The following is a 27829-nucleotide window of genomic DNA, read 5'->3' as shown; positions in this document are numbered from 1 at the left end:
TCAGAGCGGAAACGTGTCACTGACCAATCAGGTAGCGCTTCCTCATGAATATTAATGAGGCTCCCTCTGCCATCCTACGTTTAAAAAAATTGTTTTCAGTTCAGATAAGAATATTTACTGATGGAAAACTGTACCAGCAGATGGCAGAATTTAGCACACGTAGAGGCTTCACTTTTTATTTATTTATTTATTTTTATTTTATTTTTTTTAAAGAACAGTATAACCCTGACATTTTTATTTCTAAATAAAAGCTGAATTTGATTGTATTTGTGTTTGATGGAGTTTGAAGGAGAAACAGTTTTGTTCGGTTGTATCTAAACAGACATCAGCAGCTGAACTTAATCTTTTTTATTGATCAGATTCAATTCTGCAGTAAAACTCAGTGTGAACTGTAAATGATCTTTATTAATATTTGATTTGTAATGACAAAGTTCCACAATCATAATGTGTAAAAAACAGACTGTAGGATTAAAATTAAAAACAAACCCCAGGTATTAAAATAAACTGTACAGCACTTTAAAAGGGAATATGTATTTCTAAAATTCACCAAAAAAGTAAAATATTTCTTTTTATTCTCACCATTTAATAGATGATTAAATGTGTGAGGTGAAAATTCATTCAGTGTTAAATACAGGAGAGATGATCAGTGGTGCTGAATTTTTACCTCCTTCATTTAAACAAGGACTGAAGAATGGATAGAGTTTCTCAGTGAAAGACTGAGCAGTGAAAGAGTAGATATGAGAGCTGGACTTCACATCATAAAAGGAGACCAGACCCTCCTCATAATCCACAAACACCCCCACCTTCTCCACCTTCTCTCTCAGTGTGAGGGGGACATCAGGACCAGCATTAGCCCAGTACTGATTCTCATTCCACAGTCTCACAGTCCAGAATCCATTCTGAGGAGTCAGTGTAATGCTCCCCTTCCTGTTACTGTCCTCTCTCATGACTCCTAATATCCATTTAGTTTTCCCTCTGACCTGCACCTCATAATAAAATCTCCCTGAGGAGAAACTCTGCTTTCCCACAACAAAGGGATAATAATCAAACCTCTGTGGTGTATCAGGGAGATCCTGTCGTATGTCTCCGTCTTTCACTTGTTTTCCATCAGCAGACAGGATGAGTTTGGGATGAGCTGTATCAGGATCCAGAGTCACATCCACTGAGAGAAACACACAGTGTGTGATATGAGTACGCAGGTAAAAAAGATTAAATCATCATCCAGTGGATCATATTCATTAGGATTTATAAGAGGATTTGTAGAAGATTAAATAATGAAACATTTTTAAATGATCTCTTGTAAAAAGAGAAAACTTGTACAGTTTATGGTAGGAGTCTGTCAAAGATGAGAAATATAAAATGTTTTCCTTCTGAAACTTTACTTTAGTGATTTATTTGTGTTTGTAATTTTTGTTCTTCAGGAAAAACAGAGAAAGAGTCACAGAACAGGAGAGAAAAACATTTGAGGAAAAACTTGATCCGATGGACAAAATCAGTTGAGCGAGTGTCTCTAGTGATAAATATCTGGTAAGTTTTAGCTTTTGGAAGAGAACACGAGACTCTAAAGTCCATGATGGAGACAAACTGCATTTTTCAATTCTTTTCTAACTGCATGATTATAAATCTCTTAGACTTCTTTGTCCAGCACAACAACAACATTCACCTCTGAGAGGCAAAGAGTTTTATACTCATCACTTTTCCACATACATGGTGGAACAAATCATTCTTTCAGAATAATACATTATTTCCACACAATGTTTTACTAACATTTATAATCTTTCATTTTTACAAGTGAAGCTGAATTCAATCAGATCATAAAGCTGCACAGTGAAGAGTAAAGAACAGTGATTTACTCAAAGGTTTACTCATAAGACACATTTCTTTATTAATCTGATTCAAATCCATGATTGTCTTCTCACTGTTCTGTTGCTATAGTGATGCAGGCGCTCGCTCCCGAGAGGGGGAAGCATTTAATGACAGGAGATGCAAAACGGTACAACACGTTCCAGGCTCGATTGCCTTTGCCTAGCCCTGAGTAACCCGGATGTTAAACTTGAGATTTTTTTTCCGTGTTGAATTTTGCAGCCTGAATTTGATTGGTTGAATTTGAGCTCTGAAATTAGCAACCTGAATACAGATTTCTGAATATCTGAGAACTGAATTATTCAATCTGAACTTGTGAACACTGAAAGAGTAGAATTATGGGTAGAAATTAAATGAATTTGCGCTTTGCTGCTCTTTGGGTCACACAGATCTTGTGGCTCGAGCTGGGAGGTCTAAAGTGGTTTGCGCAGCGTGGTTAAAACCCGTCCACTTCACACTGAGGTGCGCATGTCAGTAGCTCACTCAGGTATTTGCTGCGTGGTTCTTCTGAGTAGCTCAGTTTGGACCAGCTTTGGGGTTGTTCGGCTTTCCATAGCAAGAGCCAATTCGCACGTGCGCAGCGTGATTTTGAGCACGCACACAGTTGCGCGAGGTAGGCAAATCCGTGCGTGAGCAAAATAAATTTGTATAAGAGGAAAATATATCTGTGCAAGAGCAGATGAAATCACGGATTAAATTACCACGCTCTTGAATTTACTGATTTTTCTGGAATGTAACACACCCAAAACCTCAAGTAAATCTAATAAAATATTATTAGGTGGCCATTGCTGTCAACTATAAACAATTCTCACAAATATTCTCTCTCTCTCTCTCTCTCTCTCTCTCACACACACACACACACACACGTAAACAGACACAGAATATAGAAAATAGAGAAGAGACTCTGTTCCTGTTAAATCCAGCTGCTGATTTTCTGTTCAGAGTGAAAGTTGTCTGATTTAACTGTAATGATGATAACAAGGTAAAATCGTTCTTACCTGCAAACTTCTTCTTCTCTGCTAACACTGTGAAACATGTAATTAAGCAATATTTTTTATTAGTTTTATCAAAATACTGCTAGATTAAACAAAAACCTAACAATAAAATAACTGATATTTAAATAATATTTACACAATAGACCAAAAGTACAAACAAAATAAATGGAATCAACAGATTTTTTTTGTCTAAAAGACCTCATTCACTTTGTTTTGTTGGTGGAATATTAATATGAGTAAAATTATAAGCTATGAGAAATGCAAATCTGGTGCAACAGATAAGTGTTCGCCCTATCGTCTGGAGATTGCGAGTTTAAATGATGACGATGCCACAGCCATTCGTGGCCACGAGTGGAAGAGAGAAAAATGGGTGAGAGGGGTAGTATACTCCCCTGTCAATCACATGCAAATCTTATAGTCTGTTCCTCTTTCAACGTATATATCTAATTTCTCTACTAACAGTTCTTCACAGATTTGAAAAAAAAAAAATCCTCAAAGTTTTATAAACTCAGGTGTAATTACCGTGTTTCATCCTCTGTCTCTGCAGCTCTGAAAAAGACAAAAAAAAAAAAAAGTTAATATTAGAGACTGTACTTGGACACTTCTAGAGTACTGTTTAATATATTGTTATTCTTTTCAATGCAAGAGTGTGTGTTGAATAAAATCATAAGTTCACTTTAAAAAGAAACTTTATATTTCTACTTTTCTACTATACATTTATTTAGACAGTAGAAATCTGGTGGTTAGCACATTTTGTGTATCTGCATGAGGACAGTAATATTATTATACAAATTAAATAATTAATCCTCCAATTTGCATATGTGACATGACTGTATTGTTTAATGTTGTTAGTATGAAGCCTGACATCATTTGATTATTTTGTCTGTTCAGTTTAGTGATGCATCATTTATTTGTGCATTGCTTACCGTAACACTGGAGTATCATACTTGCACTTTGTGCCCTCCAGTCAGGGGTCCCCCTAAAATTTTTGGGCCTGACAACTTTCTACTCCGGGCCCTAGCCAGCACTCCCCAATTATCTTATCTTATTGCTACATTTAACTATAATTCTATGCACATTATTATTATTATTATTATTATTATTATTAAGCATAATAATTATTGCCTATTTAATAAGAGACAATAAGGAACTAATTTTGAACATTAAATTAACTAAAATTTATTTAACTAAGCATTAAATAATTAAACTAAGCATTTATAACTATATACAAATAACTATACACCAATCAGCCATAACATTAAAACCACTGACAGGTGAAGTGAATAACATTGATTATCTCATTACAATGGCACCTGTCAAGAGAACAGTTATTTCTCGAAGTTGATGTGTTGGAAGCAGGAAAAATGGGCAAGTGTAAGGATCTGAGTGACTTTGACAAGGGCCAAATTGTGATCGGTAGACAACTGGGTCAGAGCATCTCCAAAATGGCAGGTTTTGTGGGGTGTTCCCAGTATGCAGTGGTTAGTACTGACCAAAAGTGGTCCAAGGAAGGACATCCGGTGAACCGGCAACAGGGTCAGGGCTAGCCTGTCTGGTCCGATCCAACAGAAGAACTAATGTAGCACAAACTTCTGAAAAATTAATGCTGGCTATGATAGAAAGGTGTCAGAACACACAGTGCATCGCAGCTTGCTGCGTAGCCGCAGACCGGTCAGAGTGCCCTACTATCAGAGTGCCCTACTCACACACGGCATCTGCACTGATCATGACACCAGAACAGTTTTGAACATCAGCAACCACTATATTCACCTATTTCGAGATGTTTTATCCACCGACCCAACGTGGCCATCTGAGATACTCCGCGGCATGGAGGGGACCAGTGGCCACGCAAGAGCTCCCTTGAAACTACGAGAAAGGAAACACCGAGGGGAATGCGCTGGGGTTCACAACAGGATGAGAGTACGCAGTCCTCCCCTGCCCAGTATGCTCCTCGCCAATGTCCAGTCTCTTGAGAACAAGATGGACAATCTCAGAGCCAAGATAAGATTCCAGCGGGACTTCAGGGACTGTAACATACTCTGTCTGTCTGAAACATGGCTGACCCCCTTGGTACCAGACCCAGCTGTAACACCATCTGATAACTTCTCCGTTTTGTGGATGGACAGAACTACAGAGGCCGGTAAATCCAGATGTGGAGGGGTTTGTTTCATGGTTAACCACAAATGGTGACAAAACCATCCAAGTTGCGGTGAATGTGCACGGTTGTGTACAACGCAGGGCTCATGTTGGGTATTATGAGCGAGTACAAAGTGGCGTGCTACGCTCTCCGACACTAGGTGAGAGCTGCTAAACTCCGGTACAGGGAGCAGGTGGAGTCTCATTTCCAGCTTAATGACTCCTGACGCATGTGGCAGGGATTGCACATTTTGAGGCTAGCTGCACTAACACTAGCCTGCTGACTATCACTGCAGAAGGAAGCAGCTCTGTTAGCGATGAGCGTGTGATCAACCTCTCTGAGGACGAGGTTCGGAGGCTTCTGAAGCATGTGAACATCAGGAAAGCGGCCGGCCCTGATGGCATTTCTGGCCATGTACTGAGATCTTGCGCTGGTCATCTTGCTGGTTTTTTCACTTCCATCTTCAACGAGTCCCTAGCTAAGTGTGTGGTCCCGACCTGTTTTAAAAAATCTGTTGTTATCCCTGTGCCAAAGAACAATGAGCCCTTTTGCCTTAATGATGATAGTCCTGTAGTCCTTACATCACTTGTCATGAAGGTTTTTGAGAGGCTTATCAAAAACTCCATCTGCTCCTCCATTCCTGACACTATCGACCCACTCCAGTTCACCTACCACCCCTACACCGTAGGTCTACTGAGGATGCCATATCTCACATCCTCCACACCACTCTCACCCACACCAACAGCAACAAGGGGAACTATATAAGGCTGCTGTTTATTGACTACAGCTCAGCCTTCAATACCATAGTCCCACACAGGATGGCCTCCAAGCTCAGGGACCTTGGACATAATGCCCCCCTCTGTGACTGGGCCCTGGACTTCCTCACAGGCAGACCCCAGGTAGTGAGAGTGGGCAAGTTTACCTCCAACACCATCACCCTGAGCACTGGAGACCTACAAGGTTGTTTCCTGAGCCCTCTGCTCTACTCTCCCTACACACATGATTGTCTGTCCTCTCACAGCTCCACTTCTGTTGTCAAGTTTGCTGACGACAGTGGTTATGGGCCTTATCTCCAACAACGAAGAGGCTGTCTACCTTGATAAGGTGGAGAAACTAGTAGCTTGCTGCCTGGCTAACTGTCTCTCTCTGAATGTCAGCAAAACCAAGGAGCTGGTTGTGGACTTAAGGAAGAGGCAGAAGCAGAACTACACCCCACTCGAGATTGGTGGGACCCCTGTGGAGAGAGTGAGAAGCTTCAGGTACCTTGGAGTACACATCTCTGAGGACCTGACCTGGACACATCACATCCAAGCTCAGGTGAACAAAGCCAGACAATGGTTTTACCATCTGAGACTGCTGAGGAAATTCAGGGTCTCCCCAGCAATCCTGAAAACATTCTACACTGGGGCTATAGAAACTTTCTGTCTCAGTTCATCTTAGCATGGTACAGAAACTGTTCAACCCAGGACCGCAAAACCCTGCAGAGAGTGGTGTGCTTAGCTGAGTGCATCTCCAGGTCTGCTTTCCCCTCTCTGCATGACATCTACACCAGATCATGCAGTACATGACCTGCTAAAATCATCAAGGAATCCACCCACCCCGCTAACTGTCTGTTCAGCCTGCTGCAATCAGGCAAGTGTTTCCTTTGTCTGATGGCTAAAACTGAGAGTCTCAGGAGGAGCTTCTTCCCTCAGGCCATCAGAATCCTCAATAGGGATATGTTCACCACTCAGATTCCGTAAGACTTCATAAAGACTCTTCAGTCTACACTCCACTGAAACTCTGCACACTGCACTTTGCACTTTGTATTGTTACTACACATACTCCATATTTTGCACATTCCTGCATATATATTTCTTATTTCTTCTTATTTCTTATTTTTTTTAATCCATTTCTGGTTGTTAATTTAGTTATTTAAATGCAGTCAAAAGGGAAGTAGGTCAGGTTTTCATTTCACTGCAAGTTATATACTGTATGTAACTGTGTATGTGACAAATAAAATCTTGAATCTTGAATCTTGGCAGTGGCCTCTTTCAGCAGGATAATGCACCCTGCCACACTGCAGGAATTGTTCAGGAATGGTTAGAGGAACATGACCAAGAGTTCAAGGTGTTGACTTGGCGTCCAAATTTCGCAGATCTCAATCTGATCCAACAACTGTGGGATGTGCTGGACAAACAAGTCTGATCCATGGAGGCCTCACCTCGCAACTTACAGGACTTACAGGATCTGCTTCTAACATCTTGGTGCCAGATACAGTACCACCCCAAAACAGCTCAAGGGGGACCTACACAATATTAGGCAGGTGGTTTTAATGTTATGGCTGATTGGTGTATATACAGTACAACTAATGAACACCACTGTACTCTCTCTCACACACAGACACTACAGAAACTCTGCCTGGATGTCTTTATAGGCAGTTGACTTGTATTTCCCAATTCCCCAAGTGCCAAGCACTGTGTTTTTCTGACAGCAAAATCTTTGATTAGATCTTGATTCACTGAATCAGTGAGTTGAATTCAAGAACCAAATCAGTTCTATTCATGAATGAATCATTCAGACTGGTTTTATCAAAAGGATTCTCCAATACATTGAAATAAACAGACTCAAACAAACGATTCACTCACAAATCAGACATCATTACAACATTTTTCTCATGAACTCATTCGGGATAATTAAAGCGGATTTATATGATTACAATGTTAATTTTAATTGATTCCTCACAGACAGCTGTTGCAAGGCTTCAGATAGCATGAATATATATATACACAAGAGATGACTGGACTAGTTTTATTGTCTTTTTAATGGTGCTTTCCCGTCTTTTTGAAGCTCATAGTGCAATTACCATTACGCTCGATTGCATGTTCCAACTTCCAAGGATAAACATCATGGTGAGTAAATGATAGATTTTTGTTTTATGTTAATTATAACAAACAATACACCTCAGGTTTATTCTGACAGCTTCATGCAGGCTAGCTTCAGAATCATAGCACAAAATAGGGAACACAAATCACCTTTAAAAAAAACTGGGTGACTAGCTGTCTTCCCCCTCTTGCTCTCTCCTCTTTTATCTGTTTTTCTTTCCTCTTTTGGTATAACAATTTTGGCTGCGCCATCTCTTGCCATCTACCTGATGCATGTAACAAGTCACAACTGTGAAGTGATGGGTTTTGGAATAAACTGCAAACATCTTAAGAGGACACACACGCACTTGGTGCACTCTGAGGGCAGTCATTATGGTGTGCTTCTTAATAGCTTACTTGTGCGAAGATGCCATTTAAATAACAAAATAATATGGGAAAGTATGGGGTTCTGCTGGGCCCCGTGTGTGACCTGGCCCCTTCGATTCGTCCCACAGAGGAACTGCACAAACGTATGTAACCACATGTCTAACAGGAAGTTCAAAAAATAGCAAACAAACTTGACCCCAACTGACTCGCCCACAGTATGTCGCTATTGGCTGCACAATAAATCATCAATTATCTACAATATATAATAAATACAGGAAAGACTCAGTTGTTAAATTTCAGTTACTGTTTTTCTGTTCAGAGTGAAAGTCACCTGATTTATGTAACTCTAATGAAGATAAAAAGGTAAAAATGATTCTTACCTGCAAAGATCTTCTTTTCTGTTAACTCTGTGCAACATGTAATTAAGCAATATTTTATGTGAGTTTATCAAAATACAGTTAGCTAATAAATAATATTTAAAAATAATTTCAAATATTATTTAAACTATAGATCTAAAAATACAAACCAAATGAATCAATTTGTAAAATACAAAAATAGGTTTATTGCCATCAATAGAATTTGGTCTAAAATACCTAATTCTTATGCTAATATTTTCTTTTACCTGACCAGTTTTACAAAGAAAAAGAAGAAATAAACAAAATGTTACTGCAGATATTTAGACAAATCCCTTAATAAACTACTTTAATAAACATAATGCTGTCTGTCCTGCATTAAAAACATTTAATTGTGCTTGTTTTTACAAAGTTAGTATTGTTTCTAATTGTTTGGCCTGTGGTGTATATACAGTATACTGTAATATATATTATACATTTCTTTTGCTGGTGGAATATTAATGTGAGTAAAATTATATGCTGTGGGAAAAGTAAATACTGTAATCTCTTTCTCTTTCTAAATATAAATCTCATTTGCCTACCCAGATTTCTAAACAGATTTTGGGGGAAGGAAGTCCTACAAGTTTTACAAACTCAGGGGTAATTACCATGTTCCACCTTCTGTCTCTGTGGCTCTAAAAACAGAAAAAAAGGTTAATATTAGAGACTGTACTTAGACGCTTGTAGGATATTGTTTGATACATTGTTATTATTTTCTATTCAAGAGTTGGGTTGTTCAATAAAACAATACCACTTTTATAACTTAACTTTATATTTCTACTATACGGTATTTGTATGGACAGTAGAAATTTAGCTGCATGAGGTCATATAATGTAATATTATATTTTAAATATAGTGTCATGAAAAGTATTTGCACCTTCTTGATTTCTTCCATTTTGCAGATTTGTCACACTCAGTTGTTTCAGATCTTCAATTAAAATATGATATAAGACAGGGGCACCTTGGGTAAACACAAAAAACAGTTTTTAAAAGATCATTTCATTTATTGAAAAAAAAGGTTATCCAACTTGAACTGGCCTTGTGTGAAAAAGTAATTTTTTGATTGAGTATATAGTTATTCAATCAAACAATTAACCAAATGTAATTGATAACTGGGTTTAATTAGACTAGACACACCCAGGCCTGATCAGTGACAGCCCTGTTGTTGTATCTAAACATCACTTAAATTGAACCTTTCAGCAATGTGTAGTAGGCTAAAAGGTCTCAACAAGTTGGCACAACCAGTTATTAAGTTTAGAGGGCAATTACTTTTTCACATGGGTGATATAGGCATTGCATAACCTTTTTCCTTCATTAAATGAAATGATCGTTTAAAAATGATGTTTTGTGTTTCCCTTATATTCTCCTTGTTGTATGTTATATTACATTTTGTATGAGGATCTAAAACCATGTAGTGTGACAAATGTGCAAATAAAGAGGAAATCAAGAGGGGGTAAATACACCTGCTCATGCAATTATCCAATCATGTGGCAGCAGCGCAATGTATAATATCATGCAGATACAGGTTAAGAAGTTCAGTTAGTGTTCACATCAAACTTGAGATGGGGGAAAATGTGACTGTGCCCAGATGGGCTGATTTGAGTAATTCAGATATCGCTGATCTCCTTGGATTTTCAGGCGCAAGTTTCTAGATTTTACACAGAACTGCGAGAAAAACAAAAACACTCTCAGTGAGTGGCAGGTATCTGGGTGAAAACTGCATGTTGAGGTCTGAGGAGAATGGCCAGAGTGGAGCTGAGAGGATGTATACAATACTTCAGATAATCACTCTTTACAACTGTGATGAGTAGCTTGAGGCAAAACTTGATGTCCAGAGTAACGAGGCAGAGTGGACTCAATGTGCGAGGCCATGTCGGCCTCGGGCCTGGCTTGAGGGGCCACTTCATCATCCCCTGGCTTGGGTGTCTCTTGGGAGGCAGCCCAGTCGTCCTCTGGCATGAACATTCCTTAGGAGGCCACACGGTCGGCCTCTGGCATTAACTCGTCTGTAGAAGCCGCCCTGTCAGCCTCTGGCATTGGCTGAGCTGGTGAGGCTGCCCTGTTGGCTTCTGGTGTTGGCTGAACTGTCGGGGCTGCCCCATCGGCCTCTGGTATTGGCTGAGCTGGTGAAGCCTCCCCGTCGGCCTCTGGCATGACCTCGTCTGTAGAGGCCACCCTGTCTGCCTCTGGCATTGGCTGAGCTAGTGAGGCTGCCCCATCAGCCTCTGGCATGAACTCGTCTATAGTGGCTGCCCTGTCAGCCTCTGGCATTGGCTGAGCTGGTGAGGCCACTCTGGAAGGCCGTCCTATTGGCCTCAGTCATTAGCTGGTTCGTCAAGGGCACCCCCTTGACCTCTAGCGTAAGCTGCACTGGAGAGGCCACTTCCTCGACCTCTAGTATGAGCCCTGCTGTCGCCCTGCTGCCTGTGTTCAGCTGACTAGGCTCGGACGATGCACAGGTTATAGCCTGGGTTGGAGCTGGTCCAGGATTATCCTGATCCAGCCAAGCTGCCATTGGTTCTCCTGGATCTGCTTAGCCTGGTCTGACATGATCTGGATAAACTCCGCTGGGGGGTTTGGTTGAGCACCGGTTTGTGAATGGGAGGCAGAGCTGGAGAAGGTGAGTGGTAAGGATTACACACCTGTGGGGAATTTGACTAACGAGTGTTCTGTGTTTCAGTGAGTGGTGGCACGGATAATGAGGGGAGAGACGAGAGCCGAGAGAGAGAGAGAGAGAGAGAAAGAGAGAGAACTGAGCAGCATACAACAGCAGAAGACAACATCAGGGTCCACTGCTGGTAGCCAAGTAGCATTTTGTCAATTTAAAACAGGACCATGGTGCAAAAACGGTTGGAGAACCCTGCTCTAGCACATCATCTGGTGTCACATTTTAAGTAGCGGTAGAGTTAGACCTCTGTTTTAGTTTCAGTGTGTTAAATTGACCTGGGTTGAGTTTACCGAAAGCATTGCAGCACAGAGATCATTGTTAAATGGTAGAGCATGTATCACAGTTAAGATGATGTTAACTTTGAGATGCTTTTAGGAGATTCAGTCCTGTTCATTAGATTACTAGGGACTAAGCAGAGTTATCTTAACAGTGTTAATAGTGAACTACCAAAATCATTAGTTTAATATTAAACTATCAACTTATCAGTAATTTAATATTAAACTAGCAACTTATCAGTAGTTAATAATAGTGACATAACTTTTAATGTAGCACTATTTATTCACCCTTGCTTAGTAATTGCACAGTTACCTATTAACTATGAAGCAGTATTGCACAGTGTTAACTAAAAACTGTGGGTTATTAGTCAGCATAGCAGGGTTTCCAAACCTTTTGGGCAAAGACTCCAATGGACATTATGATTTTTGGGCCATTTGTAACATTTCAATGTTACAAACAACTGTCCTACACATATTAGTTTTCCTCTGCTCCTAACACACCTGATCCAGTTACTCAGCTAACCTGTGGACTAAAGCAATGGTATAAACTGCATTATAATTTAAGCTTGTTATGTTATTAGGAAAAATTATTTGAATATTACCTGTCTTGTGTAAGATAACCGCAGTTACTATCCATCCGAAAGCAATAAGACATGCTGAAACTGAAATGGTGACACCCCACTTCCAAGTATCAAAGACTTTACCTAAAATTAAACCACATTTACCACATTACAGATATTTTAAGAAACTGTACAATAATTAACTGTTATATCATTAACTGTGGTAATCATTAACTGTGGTAGTATTGCCAATAGATAGAATAATAGGTCTGGTGCAAAAATAGTGTCTGTTCATCATGCTTATTTTTCATTATTAATGACTTCACCTGTAATGATTACAATAGAATGTTACAGTCTAAATCTACACTCACCATCCACTTTAATAGCAACACCTGTAAATCTGCTCATTTATGCAGTTATCCAATCAGCAATTCATGTGGCAGCAGCACAATACATAAAATCATTCAGATACAAGTCAAGAGCTTCAGTTAATATTCACGCGAAACATCAGAATGGGAAAAAGTGTGATCTCAGTGATTTTAATTGTGGCATGGTTGTTGGTGCTAGATGGGCTGGTTTGAGTATTTCAGAAAGTGCTGATCTCCTGGGATTTTCACACACAGCAGTCTCTAGAGTTTACACAGAAAGACAATAGCCTCAGATTCTTGTTCTTGGCTGACAGAAGTGGAACCTGATGTGGTCTTCTGTTGTTGTAGCCCATCCACCTCAAGGTTCTATGTTTTGTGCATGCTGAGATGCTTTTCAGCTCTCCAAGGTTGTAAAGAGTGATTATATGAGTTACTATATCCTTCCTGGCAGCTCAAAAAAATCTGGCCATTTTCCTCTGACCTCTCTTATCAACAAGACGTTTCCACCCGCAGAACTGTTGCTCACTCAATGTTTTTTTTTTCACCCCACTCTGTGTAAACTCCAGAGACTGTTGTGTGTGAAAATCCCAGGAGATCAGCAGTTTCTGAAATACTCAAACCAGCCCATCTGGCACCAACAATTATGCCACAGTTAGTCACAGTATCACATTTTTCCCCATTAACTGAAGCTCTTGACCTGTATCTGCATGATTTTATGCATTGTGCTGCTTTCACATGATTGGCTAACTGCATAAATGAACAGGTGTACAGGTGTTCCTATTAAAGTGGACAGTAAGTGTAAAAGTTTTTAATCATAGACACTTACTATTAATGATAACCTCTGCTTCCATCATGTGATGAATTTGTTGAAGTCTGCAGTAAAATCTGTTGGAGTCGCTATAATCATAAACAGTGATGCGGCGTTTCACACTGAAGCCCTCCGTGTCTCTGTGTATCTGTGTATCTTCAGCAGGCAGAGTGGCTCCTTCTCTGTCCAGCCACAGAACCTCAGGTTCATGTTTCCAGCCTCTGGACTCACATACTAGATTAATCCCTCCTGAACTATCATATTTCTCCATCAAGATCACTGGGTGGCTTCCTTGAGCTGCAATCAATAAAAAAAATTATTGTTTTAAAGTGAGTTGTTGATCCCTCAATGCTCAGGGCCCCACGCAATTAATTGCCTTCCCTGTCCTGTAGATCCACCTTCCACAATCTGGGTCCATACTCATCCAACTTCTCAGTGTAGTAAATCAGAAAGGACTGCTCAAAAATTCAGAGAGACAGAGGCATTGGTGCATTTCTTACATATATGAGTAAACTATTAAGATTCTTAATAACTTGCTCTAATAGTGCTCAAATTCAGGAGATTTCAAAGAAAGCTCCTAGTGAAGGAGTTGCTAAAATAGCTGCAGTCAGATGCAAAACTATGAAGGTATTTTTGTTGCATAATTTGCAAATAAATAACATAAGCCCCACAAAAAGGAAACAAGATCCACAGATAAACAATAAATGAGTCACAAACATAAACTGAGAGCCACAAATAAATAAAAAGAAATGCACAATTTTTTTTTGTAATTCACAAATAAATATTTGGTTCATAAATATTTTTAATAATTCACAACCTCACTCACCCTGTAGTTTATTTGTGGAATCAGCTGCATTTATTTGTAGATCTCTCCATGTGCATTTGCTCATCACATGGTATTTGTGGGCTGCATTTATTCATGGATTTCTGAAACATTTTGCACGTCGACTTGTGCTGTTCAATCCCCAAATGGGTGTGTTTTTTCAGTGGGTCTGCTCTAGCCAATCAGATAGAGAGATGACTTCATGCTAATGCCTAAGTTACCCCAATCAAACACAACAGATAAATGCTCAACCACTTAACAAGTGCCAGGTAAGGACTTCTGCAGCTTGGAGAAGTGTCAAGCTAAAGTCTCAGATAAGTTTTCATGCTTGTGAATCTTGGGTGATGGGAGTCATGGGAGTGTTGTGAAAAGTTAACATGACCTTAACGTAGTGAGTAATTTTAATTCATTCATTTATTCATTGACCTTCAGCAACTGCTTTTTTTTCTGTTTAGGGTCATGGAGGATCCGAAGCCAATCCTGGCTGAGTTGCCTCACTATCTGATTAGCTAGAGAAGAACCCAGTGAAAAAACACATATTTGTGGATTGAACTAAATGACTGTATGTATGAGTGGACAACATGGTGCCATTTATAATCCCATTGTGTGATTTTGAAGCCTTTTTGGTCTTAATGGCCATCTTGCAAAAAAAAATTAGAGTCAGAGTCTGTGCAGTAGGGACCTTGGAGCCAGAGCACGCACAGTTTATGGCCAGTTGGACAGAGGATCCACTTCTTGCCTGCCCATATTGGTGATGGACACTGTACGTGAGCATGTACGCTGATATTACCTGAAGTGCAATTTAAGATGGTGCATCAGCTAACTCAAAATGGCAAGTACAACATTATTAATTATTACGAAAATGCTCAATTGTAGTCATACAAATTTCACAGGTATATTTTTTTTTAGCTTTGTCAGGAAATTTTTTTTTGAGCTTTTAATCATCTGACGTAGATACTAGTTAATGGACATTATCTATAATTTTTATCAAAGTAATGTAAGTATAAGTAGCAAATGTAAGGTACCAATACGCTGGTGAACAGCAGTCAAACTTTACACTCAACCTAGCCTGTTTTTTGAGAAAAAAATTTGTCGCTCTAAGTTATGACTAATTTACCCATCTTAACAGAGAAGTGCTCTTTATGCTCTGTTTGTTCTGTTGGTGGAGTTTGTTTAAAAAGGAGAAACTGACTATGCTCACCTGTTTTGTTTGTAAAGTGCACCACAACAGTTTCTCACTTATTTGTCAGCATTTAAAATTTTTCCATGGTTTATATCCTGGCAAAAACTTGCTTTAAAATGTGGAGAGAAAGGACATCCTTTAGCTTTTTTTAATCTACAGTGGCTTCAGAAAGCACCTCAACATTGTCCATAGATGCTATGGCTCTGTGGATCAGCAATGACACTAGATGTTGCCACACAAAGCCAAAGTGAAATAGAATTTTCAAGTGTTCAACCATTATGTACAACTTCCGGTTCCACTGTTCCTTCTGTTACTTTACACAACTTTGATGTGTCAGCTGTCATCTATGTGTGGTTCAATTGCTGCACACTTGCAAGCATCAGGTCTCTCAGAAAGAACTGTCCAAACAATGGTTTTCAATGGAAGAAGCTGTTAATGATCTTCAAAGCCAAGCATGAGAGGCAGTACTCCAGACCTTTCTTCCTGAAACTAGGAATTCAGATCTTTACAAGAAAATTGAGCACTGTTTCAGGCAACTTGATACACATAGGCAAAGAGGCATAAATATTACAAAGAAAAATGGGAAATAGTTGGACCTGAAGAACACATCCTTGGGGTGAGAATGGATGTATGTAAAGATAGAAATATATACAGCCAGTTTCCTATTACAGATGTACAAATATGTGTACCCATTTTACTCTAAAATCCATTTTCAAAAACATTGAAGTAAGGGAGAACTTCTTGCAGGACAGAAGAAGCGAAAATGGGATTTACAGAGACATCAGTGATGGCTCATATTTCCAAAACCATCCTCTTTTCTCACAACAAATACAGTACATGCTCTACAGATCTTCTAAGCAGGGAGTCCATAAACTTGGTTGTGTCTGTTTTATTTTAAAAAAACCTAACTGTAACTCTGGGTTAATGAATGTACACCTTGCAGCTCTTTTCTACTCTGAAGATTTGAAGACATATGGTTTTGATCAAATAATCCTACTGATGATTTGAACATTTTAGAAACAAAAGAATACCTTTTGTTTGTCTCAGCAATTCAAGTAACAGGAGATAATCTTACTTTAAACGGCCTTTTAGGTTTTGTGGAATCCTTCAGTGGAACACACAAAACCTTCTATAGGTTTTGTTTGACCAGTAAGGAAGAATTACAATCAGTGTTTAGGGAGGATCATCCACTGTTAGTTTTGCATTCAAAGGAGCTCGACACTGAACACTGTAAGATACTAAATGAAAATCCTTCTCCACCTTCAATATTTGCTGTTAAAAAGTCTTGTTTGTTAAATGCATTACAGTATTTCCATAGCACTGACAATTATGCTGTTGACATAATGCATGATTTGCTGGAGGGTGTTGTGCAGTATGTACTTATTTCAATATCTTTTTAAAAATGGCTATGTCTCCATGAACACACTTTCAGGCAGAATACAGAGCTATAATTACGGTTACACAGAACGTAAACTCAAACCAAGTGAGTTACAAATGTATGATAAAAACAAACACCTAGGTTTAAATGCTGTTCAGTCATGGTGTGTTCTGCCCAACACCCGTCTTACATTTGCTGATGTCAATCACTGGAACCTTCTCCTCCTTTTGATACAGATAGTCAACATAGTGTTCTCTCCAGCTGTAAGTGATGGAATGATATGCTACTTGAAACACTTGATCTCTGATCACCATAATCTTTTAAAATCATTCTTTCATGATAGGAAGTTGATTCCCAAGGACCACTTGATGATACACTATCCAAGATGCATTCACAAAATGTCTCACTTATTCATATGTGGTCTATGTTGTTTGAGGCTCAACACATTTTCAAAAGTCTGTGAAAAACTTAAAGCAGTATCAGCATCAATTGACATTTCATTATGAGAACTATTGTTTCAAGCGATTTGAATTTGGTTCTACTAGAATAAGCCCAGTCTGTAACCGGCAAGGTGGGGAAATACTTAGTGAGACATTACAGGTGGAGGAATTTTAAGGTGTTTCCGGTACTAACTGGGTCAGAAATTATGGTACTGATTACAAGGTTAATTTCTTTACATGATGTGGGCTATTCCACACCCTCCCTGTGTTCAAGAAAATCTACAATATCATAATACATGAAGAATGTGCTTAACTAATAACCTGCAATGTAGACAGACTGTACTTTGATGAACACTTTAATGCGTACTGTATTACGGAGCGAGATAATACATTATATTCTCTGCATAGACTTGTTTCAGACCCTTTGATAAGCAATGCTTTAATGAGAATGATAACAGAGCTTACATAGTGCCATATTGTTACATTTTGAAAACTGCTTAATAAATGTATCTTGATTTCTTTTAAAGTGGTATAATTTTAGAGTCAATTGTATACTTTTATATTTACACCCTATTGTTAATACAGTAGCTGGAGTATACAGTATATCCTACAGAGTTAAAAATTGTGTTGATTTAGTGTTGCGTAGTGTTAAACTTCAACTCTCCACAGAATCGAAATGAACTCCATTACAGTGTTAAACTGTCAACACTGTTAAGCTGTTAAAATAACGCTATGGGGAGTGGACCCATATAGACACTTTTAATGTATTGAAATTACCACTGATGGAGTTGTTTTCTGTATGCTGTTTTTGCTGTGAAGGAACTGGTAGTTCAGAAGACTCAGCACACAACCGGAATTGGTAGTTGAGGAGTAGTTTGTCAGATCTAGTATTGTATTTATTATTTGACCTACATGTGTTATCTGTTATGGTGATTTATAATCTTTAATTATTTTTCATATTTCATTTGGTCTGTTTCTTGTTGTTTACAGAAACACACACACACACACACACACACAATTATACCAGTAATAAAGGGACTTCGAGTAGATACCAGTGTGGTGGCTGACCTTCACTTATTGAATCTTTTATTGTCTCTGACTAGACGCCCTGTAGTGATCTAGCCTCTCCTGAACTAGCACAGTGTTCATAGTCTAGTCAGAGTGTCCTAAACTGTATTTTTTTTTAACCTGAGGGTTCTGTTACACCAGTTTCTGTTCAATCTGTTATACTGTAAAAAACCTTTCATCGAATTCAGCAAAATGCAGGCCGCAAATGCAGTGTGATGAGCAAATGCACAAAATGCAATCTATTAAAAAAATGCACCCGAATCTACAGGGGAAGGGAAGTTGTGCATTTAAAAAAATATCTGTGAACCAAATATTTATATGTGAATTACAGATATATTTGCGCATTTCATTTTATTTGTGAATCTAATTTTATATTTGTAAATTAGTTTCTGTTTATTTGTGGATCTTGCTTTCTTTTTGTGGAACTTGTGTTATTTATTTGCACATTATGCAACAAAAATACTCTCATAAAAATCATGTATTTTTAGGAACAGGTTTTCTTACAATGTAAATGATAATGAGCTAATTAATAAACAATAGCCTATTATATACAATTGCATATACACTAGCCGTCCACTTTATTAAGAACAACTGTACACCTGCAAATCAGCCAATCATGTGGCGGCAATGCGATGCAAAAAATCATGCAGATACAGGTCAAGAGCTTCAGTTAATGTTCAAATCGTACATCAGAATGGGGAAAAAGTGTGATCTCTGTGACTTTGATTGGGACATGGTTGTTGGTGCCAGATGGGCTGGTTTGAGTATTTCAGGAACTACTGATCTCCTAGGAATTTCACACACAACAGTCTCTAGAGTTTACACAGAATAGTGTGAAAAAAAAAACAAAACATTGAGTGAGTCACAGTTCTGTGGATGGAAATGTTTTACTGATAACAGAGTTCAGAGGAAAATTGACAGATTGCTTCAAGCTGCCAGGAAGGATATAGCAAAACATATAATCATTTTTGTATAATTTACAACTGTGGTGAGCAGAAAAGCATCTCAGCATGCACAAAACATTGAACCTTAAGTTGGATGGGCTACAACAGCAGAAGACCACATTGGGTTCCACTCTTGTCAGCTAAAAACAGGAATTTGAGGCTGTCATGGGCACAGACTCACCCAAACTGCATAGTTGAAAATTAAAAAAAAAATAGTTTGAAAAAAAAAAAAAAAGTTTTCCAGTCTTCACCTGTCCGGTTTCATGATAGCCTCAGATTCTTGTTCTTGGCTGGCAGGAGTAGAACCTGGTCTTCTGCTGTTGCAGGCTGTCCACCTCAAGGTTTGATGTGTTGTGCGTTCTGAGATGCTTTTCTGCTCATCACCGTTGTAAAGAGTGCTTATTTGAGTTACTATAGGCTTCCTGTCAGCTCAGACCAGTCTGGTCATTCTCCTCTGATCTCTTTCATCAACAGTGTGTTTCAGCCTGCAGACCCTTTGCTCACAGAATGTTTTTTTTGTGTGTGTGTGTTTTTTGCACCATTCTGAATATACTTTGGAGACTGCTGTGTGTGAAAAGTTGCTGGAGTGATGATTTGGGTGCATTAGGAGACAATAAATAGATCAATTAAACACTCTTAGCATCTACATGCCCTCACATTTTTGCAGATTGAAGCACACAAAAGAAGTGGGAAAGTGGTATGTTTTGGATCTTACCCTCAACAGTAACATAAATAATGATGCCATCAGACCAGGATTTGTCCTCAACGAGACATTTATATTCTCCTTCATCAGAGACTCGGAGAGCTGAGAGTTTGAGAGAAGCGTTGCCTTTCTGTAGCTCCTCTTTGAACAGTGATGTTCGTCTTCTGTAGGTCTGAGCCTGATCTTCATTTCTGTCTTCATGATCTTCATAGAGATGCACTAATGAGTCTTCTACATCTAGTCTGAACCATTGCACTGTCATGTCCACAGCGCTGGTGCTGGGTTTGATAAAACAGGGCAGAACCAGATCTTTACCAGCTACAGCAGCAAGAGGAGCATCTGGACCAAACACCCTTAAACGCTCTGTATTGTGGAGAAAAACACAAATGCTGTAACTCACTATGCATTTTCAGTGTGTAACAAGGCACCTACTGTTTTTTTTTGCACTTTGGCTTCTACACCTTATTTTAGAATGTGGAAGTAACTGTCATACTTCGTATTTTATATTTCATTTGATTGATGCCTTAACTAATGGTAACTACAATGATCAAGGCAATAATAATTAGAGCTGTCAGAACAAATTTCCACAACATTTATGTATTTAAAGGACAAAAACATGCAAGATTCCATTTGAATTTGGAAGCCAAGTCAACACCTTGAACTCTTTGTCATGTTCCTCAAACCATTCCTGAATACTTTTTACAGTGTAGCAGAGCGCATTATCCTGCTGAAAGAGGCCACTGCCATTAGGGAATACCGTTACCATGAAGGCGTGTACTTGGTCTGCAACAATGTTTAGGTAGGTGGTACGTGTCAAAGTAACAGTAACATCCACATGAATGCCAGGACCCAAAGTTTTCCAAGCAGAACATTGCCCAGAGTATCACACTGCCTCCGCCGGCTTGCCTTCTTCCCATAGTGCATCCTGGTGCCATCTCTTCCCCAAGTAAGCAACACACATGCGCTCGGACGTCCACATAATGTAAAAGAAAAAGTGATTCATCAGACCAGGCCACCTTCTTCCATTGCTCCATGGTCCAGTTCTGATGCTCAAGTGCCCATTGTAGGTGCTTTCAGTGGTGGACAGGGGTCAGCATGGGCACTCTAATTGGTTTGTGGCTACGCAGCCCCATATGCAGCAAGCTGTGATGCACTGTGTGTTCTGTCACCTTTTTATCACAGCCAGCATTAACTTCTATTAGCTCTTCTGTGAGATTGGACCAGACAGGTAGCCTTTGTCATGGGTGCCCATGACAGTTCACTGACTTCCTTTCTTTCCTTCACCACTTTTGGTAGGTAGTGACCACTGCTTACCGGGAACACCCCACAAGACCTCAGAGGAGATGCTCTGACCCAGTCATCTAGCCATCACAATTTGGCCCTTGTCAAATTGTTGCTCAGATCCTTACACTTGCCCATTTTTCCTGCTTCCAAAAAATCAACTACGAGAACTGACTGTTCACTTGATGCCTAACATATCCCACCCCTTGACAGGTGCTACTGTAATGAGAAAATCAAAATTATTCACTTCACCTGTCAGTGGTTTTAATGTTATGGCTAACTCTTGTAATATGGCCAGATATTTGTGGACACCTGACCATCACACACATATGTGCTTGTTGTACATCCCATTCCAGATTTAGTCCCCCTTTGCTGTTATAATGACCTCCACTCTTCTGGGAAGGCTTTCCACTAGATTTTGGAGTGTGGCTATGGGGATTAGTGCTCATTCAGCTACAAGAGCATTAGTGAGGTCAGGCACTGATGCTGGGTGAGGAGGCCTGGGGTGCAGTCAACGTTCCAGTACATCTCAAAGGTGTTCTTTGGAGTTGAGTTAGGGCTTTGTGCAAGACACTCGAGTTCTTCCACTCCAACATTGGCAAGGGGGAATTGCAATGCTGGAACATGTTTGAACTAGGCCCCTTAGTTCCAGTGAAGGGAAACTGTAATGCTACAGTATATATAGACATCCTATACAATTATGCTTCCAGCTTTGTGGCAAAAGGGTTTGGGTTTTCTAAAAAGGAAGCCACAACACAACCAAATGCGTGGTGTGCTTGTTTGTGTTTGACTAATCAGAATAGGGATACCAGTGTCTGTCTTTTCCCTAGAGTTGTTATGCCTTTGTGTCTTGTGTCTAACTTTTGTTTTGTTTTGTCTTGGAAGTTTGGAATTACTTCTTTACAATGCTTCTTGTTCGGTACCATACGTATGTCATTTCATGATATTACAGCATATTTTGTGACATTTGGAAATAATTAGTACATTATATTTAAAAGTATATTAACTATATATTATATATAGTAAAAGTATATTAGTAACTGGAATACTTTATTGATTTTTAAAATATGAATAAAAAAAGCTCATTTTAAAGGTAATTTTAATACATTGTAATTATATATTGTAAAATCCTGGAGACCACCTTCTTTGAAAATAAAATTAGAAATAATATTCCATATGAAGTAAGGGGTAGATGAAAATTGTTTTAATCCATTAATCTGAAATGTATTTTTCAGGAAAGCAAAATGGAGGAAGTTTAGACCACCATACTCAATATTTTTCATAGTAATAGACTTTTTAACACTATGCCTTTTATGTTGTGATATTTTATTGCAGGGTTTGCATTTGTTTGTTTTTTCTCCACTTCATCATTCAATGCCATCATTCAATTCAAAGCAAACAATAGTTAATATACAAACAATGGGAAAACAAAACAAATTTAAAAAGGGGAATTACACAAAACTTAGAGCAAACCTCCCAAGTTTTATTGCCTTATTGTTTTCTAGGTTTTGTACATTATATCCATGGCACTAAAGGTTTATAATATGTGACATTTTTGCACATGCATGGTGGATTGATCGTTGTAAACTGTTAATGCATACATGGTACAGATCGGGCAGAATTATCACTACGTGTCTTCTGCCCAATTTGCAAATTGGAGTGGACATGGATCAGGTAACCACAGGTGGCAGCAGTTGTTGGAAAACACCGCTTTCAGGTCCTTCTTTCCCTTCTCTGATTGAAGCCACCCCCGAGTGTGTCTGAAGGCTATGACTGAATAGTGATTGTAATACAAGGGGACACTAGTACTGCACACAGCAGTAAGTGATATGAATTCACAGGGAAATTACATTAACTTATGACATAAATCAGTGTATAATTCTTAAAAAGGAAATCCCCTGCTCACTCTTTTTCACTGAAGAGATAAAGCATTGTAAGATGCATTGCTTTTTGGTTTTGCTTTTCTTTGTGCAATATGTCCTGTACAGTATGTGACTAATGAAAAGCAATACCACAGGTTGTACTGTATTTCACATAAAACAGAATTGCACAGTTAAACACAATGCAGTGTGGATTGCTTTTAGTGGTGGATAATATTCACCTCTGACACTCATTCAGCATTTTAATTCTTAAAAAGCAATCCTGCTGAAGAGATCAAGTGATGTAAGAGCAATGCAATGTCAGTGTGGCCTTGAGCGACTAATGAAAAACAGTACCACATTTCCCTCAAGTGTGATTGCCTTTTCTATCTGACAGAGAATCTTCTCCATATTTTCACATCCCGAATCCTGTTTATTTTTTGTATATCAGTAAAGCAGGCATCTTTGTTCTATTATTTAGATTTGTTGACTAATGCATGCACAGTGATTGGCGATGAAGTGAGTTCACACACCTTGTCTCTTGTTGCATTTATGTACATTATCAAGGACAATGTGTCATACTGCAGACGTTACAGTTTTCAATTAATTGCCTCTTCCTCCACTGCATGGGGTGTGTCTCTGTACTGTTATTTTTCGGTCTCTCCAGAAAATAGGTTTAAGTTAGGACTTTTGGGTCCTATGGAGGAATTTCCTGTTATCTATATCAATATTATTTAATCAATTAATCAGTATTATATCAATCAGTATCTATGCAACAGTATTGAAAAGTGACCTTAAATCACCTCATGTATTAACTTTCAGAGCTTCATTTTTATAGGGATGTTTCTGTGAGAACGGACTGGTGTGACCTTGTAGGTGGTGTTTTTAAGGTGAAGGCTAATGTTGTTTTTGAAAACATAAACTGACTGAACTCTCGCCACGGTTAAAACTAAAACTAAGATAAGGGGATAGTGAAATAAATGGGGTGAGAGGCAGGTGTGTGATTAAGAGAAAGAAGAGAAAACTCCATCCGATGAGATCATTGTTTTAGAATTGTATAAAAGCATGCGCCACGATAATGTAAATCAGATGCTCTGCAGACCATCTCGGCTTTGTTGTTTGATTCAATAAAGTCTATAGATTTTTGGTATCCAGAACCCCTTGTCTTTGTAACTCATTTTTCTTATTCTGATTTGCAGAAGTATTTGCCACGACAGTCCCTGATAAACTCCCTGACTAAAGCTCTTCTCTCCGTTTTAATCATTTCAGCTGGGCTTCAGCACGAAGAAGAAGTGAAGTTCTTTCATTTAAAAATGATGAAGGTCACTATGTTCTTCAGGACTTTTAACTCTGTAAAGTATTTTATGCCCTTCCTCCAATCCATGCCTTGATACAATCCTGTCTCAGAGGTGTATTAACCTTATTGGCTCATGTTTTGCTCTGACCTGCACTGTCAGCTATGGGACTTTATATACATAACTGAATTTACCACAAATATACTTTAATAAATTTGTAGAAACATCTGAAGGATGATTAACAGAAATAGGTTGCACTTGAGTTTAATTCCGTGTTATATAAAACTTGTCTAAAACTAAGAGCATTAGTGAAACTTGTCTATGCTTTATCTATATAAAACCTGGCTATGCTTTTTTATCATGGCATTTTTTTCTGTAGATGTATGAAAAAAAATTAGAGTAAGGCTGTAGCACAACACAATGAGGAAAAAGTGAACAGGTCTAACAACATTTAAGGGCATTTTCACACTTGGCCTGAATACTTGAGGCTGCCTCCAGGACAGATTGAGGCTTGTTTCAGACAGGGGCTTGTAATCACAGATTTACTTTCACATAGAAATTCTTCAGAATTGTGGCTCAGTTGCGCAATGCCATACGTCACATTTGTTGAAACACGTTTGCAGAATGGTGGCACTAGGTTCATCTACTTACTGATTTTATTGTTTGAATTGTTTGCCCAGCAGTGGGGTCCACTGTACATAGTATATGGTCTCTGGTAAGTGTAAGAAGCTAGTACACTTAGTTTGCACTGCTAACAATGCTAATACAAAGCCTGGAATGTAACATGCATCAAGCAACTAATTTTCAAATTTATTTATTTAATTAAAAATATTTAAATGCATTTTAAAGACAAATAAAATGTATGCTGTATTAAATCTACAGTTTGACCGCTACTCTTTGTCATCAGACCTAAAGGCACTGGATGGATACATCCACTATAAATAACCTTGGGACCAGCTGTTTTAAATGTAATTGCAAAAATGACTAAGAAGAGGGAAGTAAGGTTTGACATAGGTTCTAGCACCATCTGTTTGCACAAAGGAGGCAACTCTATTCCCCAGATCAGCAAAACTTGTTTAAAAAAAAGTGCAAAGATGAAGGGCTTGGGAATGAAAACAGACACTATACAGGCAGACCAAGAAAGACCACCAGTAGGCTGGGCAGGATAACTGTGAGTAAAATCAGGAAAAACAGGCAAGAAACAGCAGCAAGGATTGCTTCAGACATCAATAAGAATGACCAGATACATTTAGAGCACAAACTATTTAAAACAGGATGAATGAGAATGGGTAGAGAGGGAAAGTAATGCAGTAGAAACCATTCATCAGCCTCAAGAACAAGAAAGCAAGGGTGAAATTTGCAGTAGAACATGCATAGAACAAGCAGCTTCTGAAGAATTGTCTTATTTTCACATGAATCCTAATTTAACCTGGTTGGATCTGATCATAGAGTGTTTGTGAGGAGAAAGCTAGGAGAAGAATTCAAACCAAACTGCCTTAAGGGTACTACACAGTAAAGCACAGAAGTGTTGGTGTGCTCGTGTTCATTGATGGCATCATCAACTCAGACGTGTACAGAAGTATTTTGGATGCAAACTTGCAGAAATCACCAAAGAAGTTTTTCAGGTGACAGAAGTGGATTTTTTAGCAGGATAATCCAAAGCATACCAGCTGACTTTTGAAATAAAACTTTCCAGAGCCCTAAACCTTATAGAGCATCTATACATGGTACAATGCATAAAATGGCAGTCCTGCCTCAGAGCCCAGGGTTGTCTTTTCCAGCTTACTGTCACTTTCATCCTGGACAATTCCCCCCAGACCGGCAAAAGGCCCCATCACTCACATTTTTTAATGTCTCCTTCTGTTGTCTGTATCACTTCCGGTTTTGTGTTCCCCCTAATTAGTTCCCTTATATAAGTTCTGCCATTTGTCTCCCTGGTTGCTGAGCACTGTGTTTATTGTTATTGTTGTGTTTATGGTACGACCATGAGTAGCTTATATTTATGTTTTCTTGCCTTGCCTTGCCCTGGTCAGTCCTTTGTTATAGTTTTATTTGTTAGTGTTTAATAAAGACTGTCTGCACTTACATTGCCACATATCCTGCCTCAGATTTCTTACACTTATCTTTTTCCACATGTTGGTTTTCTTAACAAAAAACATATTAATATGCATGAGTTGTAAATACAATATGAAAGATAGAGTTCTTAAATGCTATTCTTACTAGTAAGAATGTAGATCAGAATGTAGATCTCTTCAATTATATTTGAACTGTCAATGACTTTTTAAAAGATATCTGTAATGTTATGATGACCAGTTATAATTTTTATACTAGATCTCTTTATTATAATTTATTGTCCTAATGTTATTTTTACTAGTAAAACTGTAATTATAGATATCTGCAATTCAATTTTTACAAGTAGAAATTCTCACTCATATAGCAAGCTATTTTATCTTTAAAAGAGTAAAAGAGTAACAAGTCATTATTTAATTATTCCTAGTCAGAATTTGAATTAAAGATGTCTGAAAGGATATCTTTTATTTTTCTACTAGTAGCACCTTATGGATCTCTATTATGCATTTTGCAGTAGTTTAATAATTTGTATTTTTTTTTTTTTAGAATTACATTGCAGATATCTAGAATTGAAATTTTTATTAGTAATATAAATGTGGCTAGTCAAAAATAATTTTCATTATAGTGAAATAATAATAGTGCAAACTGCATAACATAGCAAGACATTTAGCTTTTAATCATAGAAGTGTAACAAGTCATCATTTATTTTTTTACTAGTAAAAATGTATTTTTTCTAGTCAGAATTCATATTCGATATGTGTAAGTTGTAACTAATCAGAATAATTTTTTGACTTTTTACTAGTAAAAATGTATAATTTTTAAAAATTATGACTTGATAAAACTGCTTGCCAAACATTTCATCTCCTCTGTTGATATAATAACACTTTCCCCTGTTGTTGAGCCTATCACGTTACTCTGAGCTGAGAACAGAGATCCTCCACACACCAGGGTTCAGTTAGTGAGACACACACCACTGTTTACAAGAACAGGAACAGGGAACTCTCAGGGAAAAACCCTGATGTGTGAAAAGAAGCTTAGTTCACTGTATGTACTTACAATACATGCACAGAGTAATAGTTTACATACCTGACTGAGATTCCATGAAGCTGTAGAGAATCAGGAGAGTCACACAAAATAACATAATCCCTGAAAGTACAACATTGCTTCAGTCTGTTTCACAATCTAAATAACATTTAACGAATTACACTAGGTGCACAATTTAACCCATTAGTTCTATCAAAAACTCAAAATACTTACTCAAGTTTACACCTTCCCAGTAAGAAGACACTAAAGTAAAGCCCTTTTGTCACGAAGTCAGTATTAGTTTGGTGCACTTTCGTTTGTGTTACCTGTGTAACCTGTTTTTTAAAATGTAAGACTAAACACACCTTCTTTTTTTTTGATAGCATCAAAGCATGCTAAGACTTGAGGTTTAAAATACTGAACTTAAAATTCTCACTCCTTTTTAAAAGAAATATTCACCCTGAAC

The 27829-nt window shown here is 38.3% G+C and overlaps 1 protein-coding gene across 2 annotated transcripts; it reads right to left on the bottom strand.

The window, feature by feature from the left end:
• Positions 1–344: 344 nt before the first annotated feature.
• On the bottom strand, positions 345–27685 carry LOC117596976 (butyrophilin subfamily 1 member A1-like). Of its 2 annotated transcripts, XM_034303252.2 has the most exons (10): positions 27598–27685; positions 27427–27486; positions 19848–20198; positions 13315–13593; positions 12163–12264; positions 9226–9252; positions 8606–8632; positions 3381–3407; positions 2862–2888; positions 345–1162 (listed from the first exon to the last, which is right to left on the bottom strand). In XM_034303252.2, exons 2-10 carry the CDS (start codon positions 27479–27481, stop codon positions 615–617), a joined length of 1443 nt encoding a protein of 480 aa, XP_034159143.2. In that variant the 5' UTR covers positions 27482–27486; positions 27598–27685; the 3' UTR covers positions 345–614. The 2 variants fall into 2 exon arrangements, with proteins under 2 accessions (XP_034159143.2, XP_053089475.1); XM_053233500.1 differs by lacking the exon at positions 13315–13593.
• Between the last annotated feature and the right edge of the window lie 144 nt (positions 27686–27829).

This window comes from Pangasianodon hypophthalmus, chromosome 4 (assembly GCF_027358585.1).
Source record: "Pangasianodon hypophthalmus isolate fPanHyp1 chromosome 4, fPanHyp1.pri, whole genome shotgun sequence".
Lineage (NCBI taxonomy): Eukaryota > Metazoa > Chordata > Actinopteri > Siluriformes > Pangasiidae > Pangasianodon > Pangasianodon hypophthalmus.
The sequence above is the reverse complement of the archived record's forward strand: the minus strand, read 5'-3'. Positions and strand labels throughout refer to the sequence as shown.